Source organism: Scyliorhinus torazame, chromosome 13, assembly GCF_047496885.1.
Source record: "Scyliorhinus torazame isolate Kashiwa2021f chromosome 13, sScyTor2.1, whole genome shotgun sequence".
Taxonomy (NCBI): domain Eukaryota; kingdom Metazoa; phylum Chordata; class Chondrichthyes; order Carcharhiniformes; family Scyliorhinidae; genus Scyliorhinus; species Scyliorhinus torazame.
Window position 1 is genome coordinate 56961829 of NC_092719.1, and position 17988 is coordinate 56979816.

The window sequence follows — 17988 nt, forward strand, 5'->3', positions numbered from 1 at the left end:
TGTGCTGAGATGGGCCAAGAAGGTGCGGAGCAGTAGATGGGAGAACGCGGTGATCCGGGTTTACCAGGATTGGAGCGCGGAGGTTGGAGCGCGGAGGTGGCGAGGAGAGCTGGCTTCAAACGGGCCAAGGCGGTGCTGCATAAAAAAAGTCAGGTTCGGCATGCTGCAGCCTGCGCGACTATGGGTCACTTATCAGGACTGACACCATTATTTTGAAACGCCAGAAGAGGCTTGGACCTTTATTCAGACGGAAAAACTGGACTCGAACTGAGATAATGTGGTTGTGGGGGGAGATGTTGGTTGTATATGGGGTTGTAAATAGGGGTAAAGAATACTTCATAGGTGGGATGATGGATGGGGATGTGGGTAGAGTTTTGGTTAAAATTCCTTTTTTCTTTCCTGTAGACAAGATGATGATGTTGGGGAATGTGGGCGTCGATGCTGGAGGGAGGTGAGACTTGGGGATGAGGGAACTGGGATAATGGCCGCAACAGGAGCTGCGCCACAGGGGGCGGGGCTGGTTCAGGAAAGCGCGGGCTTTTTCCCGCGCAAAAAAGGGGGGGGGATGGAGGAAGGTAAGGAGAGATTCCCACATGGGGGAGATCAACGGGAAGGTGGGAGAAGCCAGGGTCAGCAGAAGTCAGCTGACTCACGGAAGTAATATGGGGGGGAGCAAAAGAGCTAGATGTGGATCTAGCAGGGGGCGGGGAGGATTTTAGGGTTGCTGCTGCACTGTCCGAGGGGGAACTGAAAATGGAAGAGGTGGTCGGGACGGGGGTTCCCCGCCTGGGGACTGGAGGGTGCGGGAGGCGCGTGTACGGACCTAAGATAGGAGATGGCTAGTCGGCAGGGGGGTGGTAACTCCCCAATCCGGCTGATCACGTGGACTGTGAGAGGCCTAAATGGGCCGGTTAAGAGGGCCCGAGTGTTCGCGCACCTAAAGGGACTGAAGGCAGACGTGGTCATGCTTCAGGAGACACATCTGAAGGTGGCAGATCAGGTCAGGTTAAGGAAGGGATGGGTAGGACAGGTGTTCCATTCGGGGCTAGATGCGAAGAATAGAGGGGTGGCAATACTGGTGGGAAAGCGGGTGTCGTTTGAGGCCAAGAACATAGTAGCGGACAACGGAGGCCGATACGTGATGGTGAGTGGTAGGTTGCAGGGAACGGAGGTGGTACTGGTGAATGTATATGCCCCGAACTGGGACGATGCTGGATTCATGAAACGGATGTTGGGGCGTATTCCAGACCTGGAGGTAGGGAGCTTGATAATGGGTGGGGATTTTAACACGGTGCTGGACCCAGCATTAGATCGTTCCAGATCTAGGACGGGGAAGAGGCCGGCTGCGGCCAAAGTGCTTAGGGGGTTTATGGACAAGATGGGGGGGCGAAGATCCGTGGAGATTTGCCAGGCCTTTGGCCAGAGAATTTTCTTTTTTCTCCCACGTACATAAGGCCTACTCCCGGATAGATTTTTTTGTTCTGGGCAGGGCACTGATCCCGAAAGTGGAGGGAACGGAGTATTCGGCCATAGCCATTTCAGACCATGCCCCGCATTGGGTGGAGCTAGAGCTGGAGGAGGAGAGGGACCAACGCCCGTTGTGGAGGTTGGATGTGGGACTGCTGGCAGACGAGGAAGTGTGCGGGAGGGTGCGAGGGTGTATCGAAAGGTATCTGGAGGCCAACGACAACGGGGAGGTGCAGGTGGGAGTAGTATGGGAGGCGCTGAAGGCGGTGGTCAGGGGAGAGTTAATCTCCATCAGGGCTCATAGGGTGAAGAGGGCAGGGAAAGGGAGGGGTTAGTGGGGGAGATTTTAAGGGTGGACAGGAGCTATGAAGAGGCTCCTGATGAGGGACTACTCAGGGAGAGACAAAGTCTCCAGACGGAGTTCGACCAGTTGACCACAGGGAAGGCAGAGGCACAGTGGAGGAAGGCACAGGGGGTAATATATGAATATGGGGAGAAGGCGAGTCGGATGCTGGCACATCAGCTCCGTAAGAGGATGGCAGCGAGGGAAATAGGCGGAGTCAAAGATGGCAGGGGAACTACGGTGCGGAGTGCGGGGAAAGTGAATGAGGCTTTTAAGGCCTTTTACGAGGCGCTGTATAGGTCCCAGCCCCCAGGGGGAAAAGAGGGGATGTGGCGATTCTTGGACCAATTGAGGTTCCCAAGGGTGGAGGAGCAGGAGGTGGCTGGTTTGGGGGCGCCAATTGGGTTGGAGGAGCTGGTTAAAGGACTGGGGAGCATGCAGGCAGGGAAGGCCCCGGGGCCGAATGGGTTCCCGGTGGAGTTTTATCGGAAGTATGTAGACCTATTAGCCCCGTTGCTGGTAAGGACCTTTAATGAAGCAAGGGAGGGGAGGACCCTGCCCCCGACAATGTCGGAGGCGACGATCTCTTTGATCTTGAAGCGGGATAAGGACCCATTGCAATGTGGGTCGTATAGACCGATCTCGCTCCTTAACGTAGATGCTAAGTTGCTGGCAAAAATGTTGGCCACGAGGATTGAGGACTGTGTCCCGGGGGTGATTCACGAGGACCAGACGGGATTCGTAAAGGGTAGGCAGTTAAATACTAATGTGCGAAGGCTCCTAAATGTGATAATGATGCCATCGGTGGAGGAAGAAGCGGAGATAGTGACAGCCATGGACGCGGAGAAGGCCTTTGATCGGGTAGAGTGGGAGTATCTCTGGGAAGTGTTGAGGAGGTTTGGGTTCGGGGGAGGGTTTATTAGTTGGGTTAAGCTCCTGTATAAAGCCCTGGTGGCGAGTGTGGTCACAAACCGGCGGAGGTCAGAGTATTTCCGGCTGTATCGAGGGACGAGGCAGGGGTGCCCCCTGTCCCCTCTGCTGTTTGCATTAGCAATTGAACCTTTGGCCATGGCGTTAAGGGAGTCGGGGAAATGGAAGGGGGTGGTTCGAGGGGGAGAGGAACATCGAGTGTCGCTGTACGCAGACGACCTTTTGCTGTATGTGGCGGATCCAGTGGAGGGGATGGTTGAGGTAATGCAGATCCTACGGGGGTTTGGAGACTTTTCGGGCGAGAAACTCAATGTGGGAAAGAGTGAGCTCTTTGTGATCCATCCGGGGGACCAGGGAAGAGGGATAGATTGAGGAGGGCGGAAAGGAGCTTTCGATACTTGGGGATTCAGGTAGCTAGGAGCTGGGGGGCACTGCACAAACTTAATTTGACGCGGCTGGTGGAACAGATGGAGGAGGATTTTAAAAGGTGGGACATGTTACCACTCTCGCTGGTGGGTAGGGTACAGTCGGTTAAAATGGTGGTTCTCCCAAGGTTTCTTTTTGTATTCCAATGCCTCCCAATTGTGATTACTAAGGCCTTCTTTAAGAGGGTAAGCAGGAGCATTATGGGATTTGTGTAGGCGAGCAAGACCCCGAGGGTAAGGAGGGGGTTCCTGGAGCGTAGCAGAGATAGAGGAGGGTTGGCGTTGCCGAATTTGGGTGGTTACTATTGGGCAGCCAATGTGGCAATGATCCATAAGTGGGTGATGGAGGGAGAGGGGGCGGCGTGGAAGAGGTTGGAGATGGCGTCCTGCAAAGGAACGAGCCTGGGGACGCTGGTGATGGCACCGCTGCCGCTCTCGCCGACAAGGTACACCACAAGCCCAGTGGTGCCGGCAACGCTAAAGATCTGGGGTCAGTGGAGACGGCACAGGGGTGCGACTGGAGCCTCGGTGTGGTCCCCGATCAGAGACAACCATCGGTTTGTCCCAGGAAGGATGGACGGGGGGTTTCAGAGCTGGCATCGGGCAGGGATTAGAAGAATGGGGGACCTGTTCATTGACGGGACGATTGTGAGCTTAGGGGCGCTGGAGAAGTTTGGGCTACCCCCGGGAAACGCTTTCAGGTACATGCAAGTGAGGGTGTTTGTGAGGCGGCAGGTGAGGGAATTTCCGCTACTCCCGGCACAAGGGATTCAAGATAGGGTGATTTCGGGCGTATGGGTCGGAGAGGGCAAGGTGTCGGCGATATACCAGGAGATGAAAGAAGAGGGGGAGGCTTTGGTAGAGGAGCTGAAGGGTAAATGGGAAGAGGAGTTGGGGGAGGAGATTGAGGAGGGGCTATGGGCTGATGCCCTAAGTAGGGTTAATTCCTCTTCCTCGTGTGCCAGGCTTAGCCTGATACAATTTAAGGTGGTTCATAGAGCGCTTATGACGGGGGCGAGGCTGAGTAGGTTCTTTGGGGTGGAGGATAGATGTGGGAGGTGTTCAGGAAGTCCGGCGAACCATGTCCATATGTTTTGGTCATGCCCGGCACTGGAGGGGTTCTGGAGGGGAGTTGCGGGAACAGTATCTAAGGTGGTGAAAGTCCGAGTCAAGCCAAGCTGGGGGCTAGCACTATTTGGAGTAGAGGACGAGCCGGGAGTGCGGGAGGCGAAAGAGGCCGGCATTCTGGCCTTTGCGTCCCTAGTAGCCCGGCGAAGGATCTTGCTAATGTGGAAGGAGGCGAAGCCCCCCAGCATGGAGGCCTGGATAAATGATATGGCAGGGTTTATCTAGTTGGAGAGGATAAAGTTTGCCTTGAGAGGGTCTGCTCAGGGGCTCTACAGGCGGTGGCAACCGTTCCTAGACCATCTCGCGGAGCGTTAGATGAAGGTCGGACAGCAGCAACAGCAACCCAGGGGAGGGAGGGGGAAGGGGGGTTTCTCTGGGGGGCATTTGAGCAAGAAAACACATGAATGATCCGGAAACTGACATGTACGGGAAGAATCCAATGTACAAAGTTCTGTATCTTATTGACTTGCCATGTTCATGTCTTGCCACGTGAGCTTTCTTTCTTTTGTGTGTTACGGGAGGCGGGGGGGGGGGGGGGGGGGGTTGTTTGTATGGTGGAAAATCTTGTTGAAAAATTCTTAATAAAAACATTTTTTTTTTTTTAAAGTGGCAAAGGGTTGGGAAGAGTATTTGAACGGATGCACACAACTTAATATTCATTAATGGAGAGAGCAGTGGACGAAACTACTTCATTCCGGCATTAAAAGTATACCATATGATGCTCTAAACGTTACCAGGAACTACCGTAGCCTGCCTATGTACTGTTCAACATTGGATTTCCAGGGTAGTGCAGTGGTTAGCTCTGCAGCCTCACGGCGCTGAGGACTCAGGTTCGATCCCGGCCCTGAGTCACTGTCAGTGTGGAGTTTACACATTCTCCCCATGTTCGCGTGTCTCACCCCTTCAACCCAAAGATGTGCAGACTAGGTGGATTTGGCCACGCTAAATTGTCCCTTAATTGGAAAAAAAAGAATTGGGTACTCTACATTTATTTTTTTTTAATATTGGATTTCACTGGACTGGATTTATGTTGTAGCTATTGAGAACCTGAAACAAGGACGAGATGGTTTCTAACATCACTTTGCTTCAGTTCATTTGGGTATTAAATCAGGACGTGTCATCTGAATTGTGTCATCACTATTCTCATCGATGCTCTGAATACACTCCAAAATGATAATCTTTCCTTAAATAATGTTTGTAAAATCCTTGCCATTCGTATAAAAAAAAAATTTACTGCAAAAATTTGACAATCTATATGTGGTACATATTGTGCAAATACACTGAAAGCTGAGCTGCCATACAAAAATGTCAAATTTAATTGGATATTTTAAAAGATATTTACAACAGTTTGTTTTTGTCCACGTAATTGACTAAATTGAATTTTATCTGTGACAGACGTCACAAACTTTATAGATCGACTTTTCACGATGTGCTAGATTATATTATACTGTATGGGTCCATAAAGATTTTCTGCTCACATTTGGCTGCTGTCGGAGACATGTACATGAAGCGGCAATATGATTGAAACAGAAATGAATGATACACACAGGAGCAGAAACAGGATTGCAATCTTCGGACTATGATCATTTCTCCAAAATTTCTGTCAACAGGGGTAGTAGATGCAAGTAATACAGAAGCAAAACATGATGCTGCCTTCCAAAAACCTAGGTTGCAAACTTGAATCCCAGACATGGAACTGAGAAATAAGCAGCTATGTTTGCAGTTTAACTGCACGCTCACTCAGTATAACAAAATCATCCAACATTGGTGGTGGAGCCAGAGTCTTCTCAAAAATGCAACATTACAAGGCACAGAGGAGAAGTTACAATAACATCCAGCTATACGATTAAGCAAAATCACAGGCTCTAAAAAATATATGTGCTTGACTTAGCTGTGATGGGAGAGAATTTGAAAAAGGTAGCTAGGTCCATGGGAAAAGGATCTTGGCAATATTAACTAGGAAAGCCATACTTAAAAATAAAACCACTTTTGAAAATTAAATATACTTTGGGCTATTGTACAGGATGAAGAAAATATATATTCCATTTAACAAAGCTTATGAAGACCTGCATCATAGTCGTTTAACAAGGGGGTTAGTTAAAAAAAAACACTTTAAAAAAGAGAGGGGGGAAATCAAGAGTCCAATAAAAGGCAACTGAAAAAAAACTAAAGAACAAATCTTCATTACAAAATCTGAAAATTCCACTCTTAAAAAAATGCATCTCATCAAGAATCAGTCAGAAGTGGAAAACAAGTCTAATGATATGGGGCAAGACTGTCATTTCTGCGTTATTTTCCTGAAACTTCCTCCATTATACATATTTGCAGTAGAGCAGAACTGCAATGGGGCAGGGGGGATGGGACAGTGAGGTGGATGGATCACTTCCTAAATAAATAAATCCTTCACTAATCTGCTAAGAAACAGGAACTGAAATGAAGGGGAGGATGTTTAGGGGGTCTGTTGGCTGAGACTCTCTGAAGAATACATTTCCGCCGCTCTTGCTGCAGCCAGTAGAGCATCTCCACCTTGTCCCGCTGCATTTTCTCTATATATGGCCGGCCCTGTAATCAAAAGTTTGAGAAAACATAATTTCAAGGCAAACAGCAGACAGGTATGTGACATTATACAAATGTACAGCATGTGAAGAGTTAATGTTATGTTAAGCCTAGCCACTAGAGGGAGCTAAGGGACAGTACTATAAATTGCATTGGCTCTTGGGCTCGGGGAGGAGACTAGATCTGGAGCTGACAACGATAAGATTCATAGTGTATTGCAGAGTTAGTTAAGATATAATTGTTGTCGTTAGTGGATAGAGATAGTATTAGTGAGTGCAGTTTAATTCTTACATGTATGTTTGCTCTTCAGAATAAGTGTCAAACTCAAATTTAGTAGTGTTAATAAAATTAGTTTAGTTCTTCAAAAAAGCTTTGCATATTTTTGTGATCACTACGCCTTCCATCCTGGAAACACCTCACAAAGATCACCACATGGTACCAGGTCATGTATTCCCGAAAAGCAAGCAGTAAGAAAGAAATAAAGTAAATTAGCACATTGCTACACATCAAAATCTGCAAAGAAAAAAAAACAAGAAACCAACATGGATGCTGTGCAAAAACCAGATAACCTCAAGATGTCCGGTAAACTGAGTTTAAATTGGAAAAACATCAAGCAGCAGTTTGAAGTCTTTCTCTCTGCCTCTGCGCTTGAATCAGCTCCTGACACTAGAAAAATATCTCTTCTACTAAATTTGGCAGGTTCGCAGGCATTGAACTCTTTAACTCATTTGATTTCTCAGAAAATGAAGTAAAAATAAGTATGAGAAAGTAATGGAAAAATTTGACTCATTGCAAAAAACAGGTCCATGAGGTGTATGAAAGACACGTGTTTAAAGAATGGGTGCAGCTAAAAGGGGAATCTTTTGACTTTTCTAACTGACTTGAGGCTCCGAGCGCAATCCTCCAATTTTTCCTCAAATTACTGAATCAATCCTGCATGACCAAATTGTGTTTAGCCTATTTGAAGAGCAAATGCGGGAACGTTTACTAAGAAAATCAAACTTAACTTTAGAATAAGCCATCAACCTTTGTAAAGCAAGTGAGCAAGCCACCAATGAATATGCTGAATTCAGATCCCGCGAAAAAGGCACGAACTTCAACAACATGGTCGGCGCTATTGCCTCTGTGGCACAGCTTAAAACAAAACACGCTGCAACAGGTTGCCGTTTTGTACAGGCATGGGTAAGAAAAAAACGCGAAACGGACATTCGAAGTTCTGCGCATGTGCAGATCAGTTCACAAATGCGCACTTTGAAAAAGGACGCGAACTAGAAGTTGACTGATTTGTGCATGTGCATGAGAGATTTACGCATGATGTCTCCAACGTGATGATATGTACACACTGTGGACACACCCACTTAAAGCAACACTCCTGCATTTGGTAAAAGATGAACAACAGGTAACAAACTCAATCATTTTGCTACACAATGCAGTTTCAACACACGAGAACCAATTTAAAAAGGCATTTCAACAGCATAAAATAGTCAACACTATACAAAAAGATGAAAACATTTTAAAATCAAAGATGATCAATATGCCTATGCCTACCTCACTAGACAACTTCATAATAGAAGCAATCACTAAAACAAATGAAGACGATACTGCTGAAAGGCCAATTGTGCAACTATCCGATAGGAATAAAGATTAGATAGAAACATTGATAATAAATGGATCAGAGGTACAATTCAAATTGGACACTGGCACACACGCTAATCTGATAACAGAATCGGATTTGGGCAAAATAGAAACCCTTCCAAAATATAAAAAAAACACATTGTAGATTAACAGACTACAATGGAAATTAAATAGCAACAAAAGGTTCGTGCTACCTCATAGTTCAGAGTGATGACATTAAAATTACACTTGATTTTTGAAATTGTGGATGACACAAAATCCTCACTTATTGGAATAGATGCATGTATCCAGCTAAACCTGATTCAAAGAATTCATACATCCAAATTTTTCTCCAATTCGCTAAACAACAACATTCGATCCATTTTGAGCAACTTCATGCATGTGTTTAATGGAATGGGGACATTACCATTTACCTACAGCATTAAGCTAAAAGAGAATGCTAAACCTGTCATTCATGCTCCCAGACGAGTACCAGCAACTCTGAGAAAATGACTAAAGGAAGAGCTAGATAGGATGCAGCAGAATGGCATCATATCAAAAGTTACCGATCCAACGGACTGGGCAAGCTCAATGGTCTGTGTTAAAAAACCAAATGGCGACCTCAGAATCTGTATAGACCCCAAGGACTTAAATGATAATATAAAAAGGGAACATCAGATTCCAAAGCGTGAAGAAATTACAACGGAAATGGCGCATGCCAAGTTCTTCAAGCTTGACACGTCTAAAGGATTTTGGCAACTATGGCTGAATGAGAAGAGTAAACGACCCTGCACTTTCAACACTCCTTATGGTCGATATTGTTTTAATAGACTGCCCTTTAGCATCATTTCAGCTTCTGAAATATTTCACCCGTGCCCTGAAAACAATCATCGAAGGCATTCCAGGTGTACGTGTGTATGTGGACGATGTCATCATATAGTCCAATACACAGGAAGAATACTGTGACAGACTACTTAAAGTTCTCAACAGAATTGACTCCTAAGGACTCAAACTAAACAAAGAAAAATGCCAATTTGCCATTCAGAACTAAAATTTTGGGAAGATGGCATCTCAAAAGATGGAGTGCAACCTGACCAATCAAAAGTCGAAGCTGTTGAACAAATGCAAACTATGTCTACGGACTGCCACACGTCTTCGTTGAGACAGATCACCATCCGCTAGTAAATATAATCAAGAAAGACTTAAATGACACGTCGCCGAGACTTCAACACATGATGCTGAAGCTGCGTTGATATAACTTTGAATTAACTTATACACCAGGAAAAGATTTAGTACTTGCAGATACGTTATCCAAAACCACAATGCACGAGGATAACAAAGTTGTTGACGTAGTACTCAGTATTGAAGTACAAGCCAACTTCATCGCAGCAATGGTCCCTGTCACAGATGCTAAACTACAAATATTCAAGGCAGAAGCTCTATGAGATACAACACAAACAAACAAAGAACAAAAAGGTACAGCACAGGAACAGGCCCTTCGGCCCTCCAAGCCTACGCCGACTATGCCGCCTGTCTAAACTAAAATCTTCTACACTTCTGGAGTCCGTATCCCTCTATTAGTGGGTTTCCTCCGGGTGCTCCGGTTTCCTCCCACAGTCCAAAGACGTGCAGGTTAGGTGGATTGGCCATGCTAAATTACCCGTAGTGTCCATAAGGGTTGGGAGGGGTTATTGGGTTGCGGGGATAAGGTGGAAGTGAGGGATTAATGTGGGTCGGTGCAGACTCGATGGGCCGAATGGCCTCCTTCTGCACTGTATGTTCTATGTAATCTATGTAATCTATGTAATCTATTCCCATCCTATTCATGTATTTGTCAAGATGCCCCTTAAACGTCACTATCGTCCCTGCTTCCACCACCTCCTCCAGCAGCGAGTTCCAGGCACCCACACCCTCTGTGTAAAAAGACTTGCCTCGTACATCTCTAAACCTTGCCCCTCGCACCTTAAACCTATGCCCCTTAGTAATTGACCCCTCTACCCTGGGAAAAAGTCTCTGACTATCGACTCTGTCTATGCCCCCCATAATTTTGTAGACCTCTATCAGGTCGCTCCTCAATCTCCTTCGTTCCAGTGAGAACAAACCAAGTTTATTCAACCTCTCATCATAGCTACTGCCCTCCATACCAGACAACATCCTGATAAATCTCTTCTAAAGCCTCCACATCCTTCTGGTAGTGTGGCGACCAGAATTGAACACCATACTCCAAGTGTGGCCTAACTAAGGTTCGATACAGCTGCAACATGACTTGACAATTTTTATACTCAATGCCCCAGCCAATGAAGACAAGCATGCCGTATGCCTTCTTGACTACCTTCTCCACCTGTCTTGCCCCTTTCAGTGACCTGTGGACCTGTACACCTAGATCTCTCTGACTGTCAATTCTCTTGAGGGTTCTATCATTCACTGTATATTCCCTACCTGCATTAGACCTTCCAAAATGCATTACTTCACATTTGGCCGGATTAAACTCCATCTGCCATCTCTCCGCCCAAGTCTTCAAACGATCTAAATTGTGCTGTATCCTCTGACAGTCCTCATCGCTATCCGCAATTCCACCAACCTTGTGTCGTCCGCAAACTTATTAATCAGACCAGTTACATTTTCCTCCAAATCATTTATATGTAATACGAACAGCAAAGGTCCCAGCACTGAACCCTGCGGAACGCCACTAGTCACAGCCCTCCAATCAGAAAAGCGCCCTTCCATTGCTACTCTCTGCCTTCTATGACCTAGCCAGTTCTGTATCCATCTTGCCAGCTCACGTCTGATCCTGTGTGACTTCCGCAAGTGATACAATATCTTCGTACTGACTGGCCTAAAGGGAAATGTGCAAATCTTCGCAACATCAGAGAAGACCTGACAATTATCGCCAACTTTCTATTGAAAGGGGACCGCATTGTAATTCCATCATGTCTTAGACAAGACATTCTCGCACAAATCCACGAAGGACATCAAGCCATTGAGAAATGTTGAAGAAGAGCACGGCAATCGGTGTATTGGCCAGGAATCAACAAGGATATAGACAACTACATTCAACAGTGTTGGATATGCCAAATGGACCAACCGGCACAATGCAAGCAAACCTTGGTGGTCTCATGGGAATGTCCCTTTAAGAAATATGTGTTTATCAAATAGCTTCAGTGATGTCATTGTGGGCTGAGGTTGTGGCTTTTACTTTCGTTTTGAGGTGGGAGCTGTTTGTGACTCTGTGTTTTACTTTCGTTTTAGACAGTTGAGAGATGCATTCAGACAAAGAAGGTTTATTTTGGTCTTTCTCTCTCTATATGTTAAAAGTTGTCCAGATAACTTGATAATTTAAAAGTGATACCTGTTTTCGGTAAAGAATTCAAACCTACTGTTTTGTGGGAAAAGGGTGTTTGTGTTTATGGATGTTGTTACGTGAGTAAAAACAGTAAAAGGAAGTCATTGAAGGGTATATTCTTCTAGAGAACTGTAGCTGTGTGTGTGTGGGGGGGGGGGGGGGGGGATGTTTGTAGTTGATAAAAATGCTTATTGTGGGTGTTTATAAAATGTTAACTTAAATTGTAGATTAAACTTTGTTTTTGATTTAAAGTGCTTAAGGCCTCTATTGCACAACATCTGGGCCGAAATTCTCCGGTATCGGCGCGTTGTCCGCCGACCGGCGCCACAAACGGCGCAAATCAGTCGGACATCGCGCCGCCCCAAAGGTGCGGAATCCTCCGCATCTTGGGGGGCCCAGCCCTAACCTTGAGGGGCTAGGCCCGCGCCGGACTGATTTCCGCCCCGCCAGCTGGCGGAAAAGGCCTTTGGTGCCCCGCCAGCTGGCGCGGAAATAACATTGCCGGGCAGCGCATGCGCGGGAGGGTTAGCGGCCACTCACGGCATCCCCGCGCATGCACAGTGGAGGGAGTCTCTTCCGCCTCCGCCATGGTGGAGACCGTGGCGAAGGCGGAAGGAAAAGAGTGCCCCCACGGCACAGGCCCGCCCGCGGATCGGTGGGCCCCAATCACGGGCCAGGCCACCGTGGGGGCACCCCCCGGGGCCAGATCGCCCCGCGCGCCCCCCCCCCAGGACCCCGGAGCCCGCCCGCGCCGCCTTGTCCCACCGGTAAGAGAGGTGGTTTAATCCACGCCGGCGGGACAGGCATCCTAGCAGCGGGACTTTGGCCCATCCGGGCCGGAGAATCGCGGGGGGGGGCCCGCCAACCAGCGCGGCGCGATTCCCGCCCCCGCCGAATCTCCGGTGCCGGAAAATTCGGGCAACCGGCGGGGGCGGGATTCACGCCAGCCCCCGGCGATTCTCCGACCCGGCGGGCGGTCGGAGAATCTCGCCCCTGGTACCTGTAGGCCCTTGTGCTCCACATAACCAAAATTTATAAACAGTTGTAGGTCAGGTGAACTCCATGATATACTTTGGTGTTCTCTAAACCCTGCCCCATAACAATGGAAAGTAAACTAGTTACTCAACCATGGACAAAAGTGGACATATTTTACTTTCAAGGCTATGATTATTTGATAGTCATTGGCTATTACTCAAATTTTCCGGAGGTTATCAAATTATCCGACTCAACAACGCTTTCAGGTGTCAGGGCAATAAAAGATATATTTGCCAGATATGGCATCCCAGTTACTGTTGTCACAGACAATGGACCGTGTTTTAGCAGCCCACTGTCATCGGGGCTCTCTCCAGCACAACTCTCGATCGGACGAAAAATATGTACGACGCTACCTACTATAATTGTTCCAAACAGAGATGAACAAGTGGTGCATGAAAAAATGCAGCAATTGAAGAATAAGCAAAATATGTATTATGACAAAAATTCCAAACCACTATCTACACTCTGATAGTGAAGCTGATGTTGTACGCATTCATAATCCTGAAGGTGGATGGATGGACATTGCAAAAGTACTCAATGAACTCACACCAAGATCACGTGATCAGAACAGAATCTGGAAAGATTTTTCGGAGAAACGAGATCGCTTGAAACTTAAACAACCTGTTACATTCACAGAATTAGCCACAACGAGTCAACAACTCATATTTCCGAGAAATGACTTTCCAAACCTATATTGTGACATGTACCAGACAATTCAGATGACAATGTCATAACAGTAAGAAGGTCTACAAGACATAGGAAACATCCAAATAGATTAAATCTGTAAATCTAACATTGGTTCTATCATGTTGACATGCTGTATAATACTGTAAACATGAAAATGTATAGCCATTCAACCTGGTATGAAAAAAAATGGAACATTTTTTAATCAAAGAAAGGGGGATTATACAAATGTATAGCATGTGAAGAATTAATGTTATGTTAAGCCTAGCTACTAGAGGGAGCTAAGGGACAGTACAATAAATTTCATTGGCTCTAGGGCTTGGGGAGAAGACTAGATCTGGAGCTGACAATGATCAGATTATAGTATATTTCAGAGTTAGTTAAGATATAATTGTTATAGTTAGTAGATAGAGATAGTGTTAGTGAGTGTAGTTTAATTCTTACATGTATGTTTGGTCTTCAGAATAAGTGTTCTTATGCTAGCTTATGCCCGTGTGTGCGTGGGTTTCCTCCGGGTGCTCCGGTTTCCTCCCACAGTCCAAAGATGTGCATGTTAGGTGGATTGGCCATGGTAAATTGCCCTTAGTGTCCAAAATTGCCCTTAGTGTTGGGTGGGGTTTACTGGGTTATGGGGATAGGGTGGAGGTGTTGACCTTGGGTTGGGCGCTCTTTCCAAGAGCCGGTGCAGACTCGATGGGCCGAATGGCCTCCTTCTGCACTGTAAATTCTATGAAATCTATGTTGAACTCAAATTTAGTTGTGTTAATAAAATTAGTTTAGTTCTTCAAAATAGCTTTGTGATCACTACGCTTTCCATCCTGGAACCCCCCTACAAAGATCACCACGGTACACTGCGTTTGGGAAATAGCTACAAAATTGATGGAAAACTAAGTGAAAATAATTTGCTCGTCTATTTTTTTAAAATAGTCAGAATAAACTAGCTTAATCTAACTGTTAATCAGAACGACTTCCGGTGGCGCCCTCGAGGAAGCAGGTCGCAGGTCGGATCGCTCTCGCCCGCGATGGGCAAACGGACCTGTTGCACAGGATTTTTTCGGGACCTGGCAACCTGAATCAGTGGAGGGGACGAAAGGAAGAGGTTTTCCCCCCCCGGGGTATGGACAGTTGGACCAGAAGAGGTCGAGTGGAGCGGCGAAGTTCGAAGCAGGAGCAGCGGGGACCCCAGACCGGGCGGCGAAGCATGGCGGACGGCAGGGACCAGGGAGCGGAGGCTCACTGGCCAGGAGAGCAGCAGATGGAGTTTTTTAGGAGCTGCTTCACCGAACTGAGGAGGAACACGTTGGACCCGATGAGGGCGGTGATGGATCGAATGGTCGAGGCACAGGCGGTCCAAGAGAAGGCGCTAAGGGAGGTCGAAGTGAAGCTCTCCACCCAGGCAGACACGGTAACGGAGCTGGAGCACGAGGTGGAGGAGCTGAACTCTCGCCAGAAGAGGATGCAGGAGCAGCTTGAAGAGCTGGGGAATAGAGCCAGGAGGCAGAACCTGTGGATCGTGGGCCTCTCCGAGGGCTGTGAGGGATCGGATGCGGGCGCATACGTGATGGGTATGCTCGGGGCGCTGATGGGACCGGAGGCCTTCCCTCGACCCCTGGTGCTGGATGGGGCGCATAGAGCCTCCGCAAGGAAGCCCAGGACGGGCGACCGACCGAGGGCCTTGGTGGTTCGCTTTCACTGGCTTGCTGACAGGGATCGTGTGCTGCGATGGGCCAAGGCGGAGAGGAGCAGCAGATGGGAGAACTGCGAGGGGCGCATCTACCAGGACTTGGGAACCGAGCTGGCCAAGAGGCGTGCAGGATTCATCAAGGTAAAGGCAACCCTCTTCAAAAAGCAGGTGAGATTTGGAATGCTGTATCCTGTGAAGCTTTGGGTTACATTTGAGGAACTCCATCACTACTTCGAGACACCAGAACAGGTTTGGGCCTTTATTAAAGAGAAGAAACTGGACTTGAACTAACGGGCACTTAGTTTTTTCAGTGTTCTAACTTGCTTTGACTAGGAACGGACTTTTATTAGAAGAAGCTGGACTTTAACTAATGGACTCTGGGCTCACAGAGCTTTTGTGTGGCGGCGGTCTGTTAAAGTATCCTGTACTGTAATGTTTTATCTAAGATTGTTTTCAGCCTGGACAGAGAGCGGGGGCTGGAGGGCGCACTGCTTAGGGTGATTTTGGGAGATTGCAACGAGGGGGGGGCCTGCAGGGGGGGCCCTGCACTTGGTATCTTTTGGCGGGAGATCGGGGCCTCTGATGGGGGGATGGGCTCGGGCTGGTTAAGGGACTTGAAAGGGCACGGGGAGATACAATCAGGTTAATGGGTCCTTAGTGTGTGGGGGAAGGGCCTGAGCATTTGGGCGGGAGACAGTCGGGCGCCAAGGGCAGGGGTCAGCGTAGCTAGCATAGGTCAGGGGGCACCAGGGAGAGTAGGAGAAGGGGCGGGCTAGGGCCAAGCACAGGGCGGACCTGGCAGGTCAAGCCTCGGGGGGCGGAGGGGGGGGGGGGCCGCTGAGGGGGGGGGGGGGGGGGGGGGGGGGGGGCGCCGCTGAGGGGGGAGGCAGCCGGGAAGGAGAGCAGAGGAGACTTGAGGGCGGGGGGGGGGATGATCAGAGATCCCCCGGGGGAGAAAGTCGCTTGCAGGGAACAGCGTAGGAAACCGACAGCTGCAGCACCGGGGGGGGGGGGTAGAGCCGCATTAGTCTAGTTTAGTTGAACGTGTGGGGCATGGGCAAACAGAGCTGATAGGGGAAGTGCCTTACTAATATGTTTATTATTTCCCACTGTTCATTTTCAATATGTTACGGCCTTTTTTCTCTGTAAACGTTACAAATCTGTTATAAATTAAAAGAAATTAAAAAAAAAAAATCTGTTAATCAGAACAAGCCTGAAGTAAAAGGTTCTTGAATTGAAGTCCCAAGTTCTCGAACAAACAGAATTACTACGCAAAAGCTTATTTACAGCTTAAACAATATATTAATTGAAATAAAGATGTAAAGATGCCAAATAATACTGACTGAATTTCTTATTTACAATCATGCCCGACCGACGCCACGGCGACCGCGCGTGCATGATTGGAGCCAATTCTCCGGTCGATTGAGAATCGCATCCCGGCGTCGGAGCAGAGTGGCAGGCGCCCCCGGCGATCCTCCGACCCGGCGCGGGCTCAGAGAATCCCGCCCCCTAGCACAAAAACACATCTATTCTTACACAGAAAGCAAAGATGTTATTTCAATCACAAACTCGCATTTCTACCTTGAAGGTAACCACATCCTCATAAACGCTTTTGATTTTCTTTAAAATTGGTGCCAATTGACTTTCAATTTGTGACATATCAGAATAAAACTTATCCCTCTCTGTGGACTCCTTTAATCTTGCAATTGAAGTACCCCAGTAACCTGTAACACACAAAACACAAATAGTTCAATGTTATCACTAATCTCGAGAAGAGTAGAATTCAATCAGCTTTTTCCAAGACTGGTGCGATTCAATATTGCATAATGAGTTTTTGCATTGATTACTCCACTGAAACAGAGCAAATTCTGGGTCTGCACATGTGCAGAGTGATGTGGAAACCCAGAAATTCTGTCAGTGTTTCTAAGCCCCTCCACAGGGTACAATGTTGAGATTACCTGTTATAACCCTCACGAAGACCACAGGTGTTCGTTGATTGTTCTCTCTGTGAGATTCGTAGAATATGAGTTCCTGTGTTGAGCAGGCAGATGTTAATCCCCAGACCCGGCCCGGCAGTTCCCGATAGTCCCAGGCTAGGACATTTGTTTTGTACGCTGCAGCTGCGGCCTTATTTGTGTTGGACAATAAATTTGCTTTGTCTTTTACCCTGTTCCTCCTGGAATTATTACATCATCTGAAGGCGCAATCACTAAGAAAACACTGATTTGATGCAAACTTCCATTTCTATGCTATTAGTCTCACTATAAAAAACTTGAAAAGTTACACCTTGCTGAACACAGTGTAAGTGGATTTTTAACAGCATGCCAAGTTTACTGCTGAACAATCTAAGTAGCCTTGAAAAACTAACTAACATGTTCATGCTGGTGAGAGCTTCCAGTCTCGCCAACAGCATACCATCAAAGAACAAAGAAAAGTACAGCACAGGGACAGGCCCTTCAGCCCGCCAAGCCTGCGCCGACCATGTTGCCCGTTTAAACTAAAATCTACACTTCCGGGGTCCGTATCCCTCTATTCCCATCCTATTCATGTATTTGTCAAGATGCCCCTTAAACGTCACTATCGTCCCTGCTTCCACTACCTCCTCCAGCAGCGAGTTCCAGGCACATACTACTCTCTGTGTAAAAAACTTGCCTCGTACATCTCCTCTAAACCTTGCCCCTCGCACCTTAAACCTATGCCCCCTAGTAATTGACCCCACTACCCTGGGAGAAAGTCTCTGACTATCCACTCTGTCTATGCACCTCATAATTTTGTAGAC

The 17988-nt window shown here is 47.5% G+C and overlaps 1 protein-coding gene across 1 annotated transcript in view; it reads right to left on the bottom strand.

Annotated features, from left to right (window-relative positions):
• Positions 1 to 5591: 5591 nt before the first annotated feature.
• LOC140388039 (coiled-coil domain-containing protein 87-like) overlaps positions 5592 to 17988 on the bottom strand; it is a 47811-nt gene continuing 35414 nt past the window's right edge. The window contains exons 3-4 of the mRNA XM_072471567.1: positions 16791 to 16933; positions 5592 to 6855 (exon numbers count right to left, since the gene is read on the bottom strand). Coding sequence (XP_072327668.1) covers positions 6700 to 6855; positions 16791 to 16933 — 299 coding nt within the window. The 3' untranslated portion in view covers positions 5592 to 6699. The remainder of the gene's footprint in view (positions 6856 to 16790; positions 16934 to 17988) is intronic.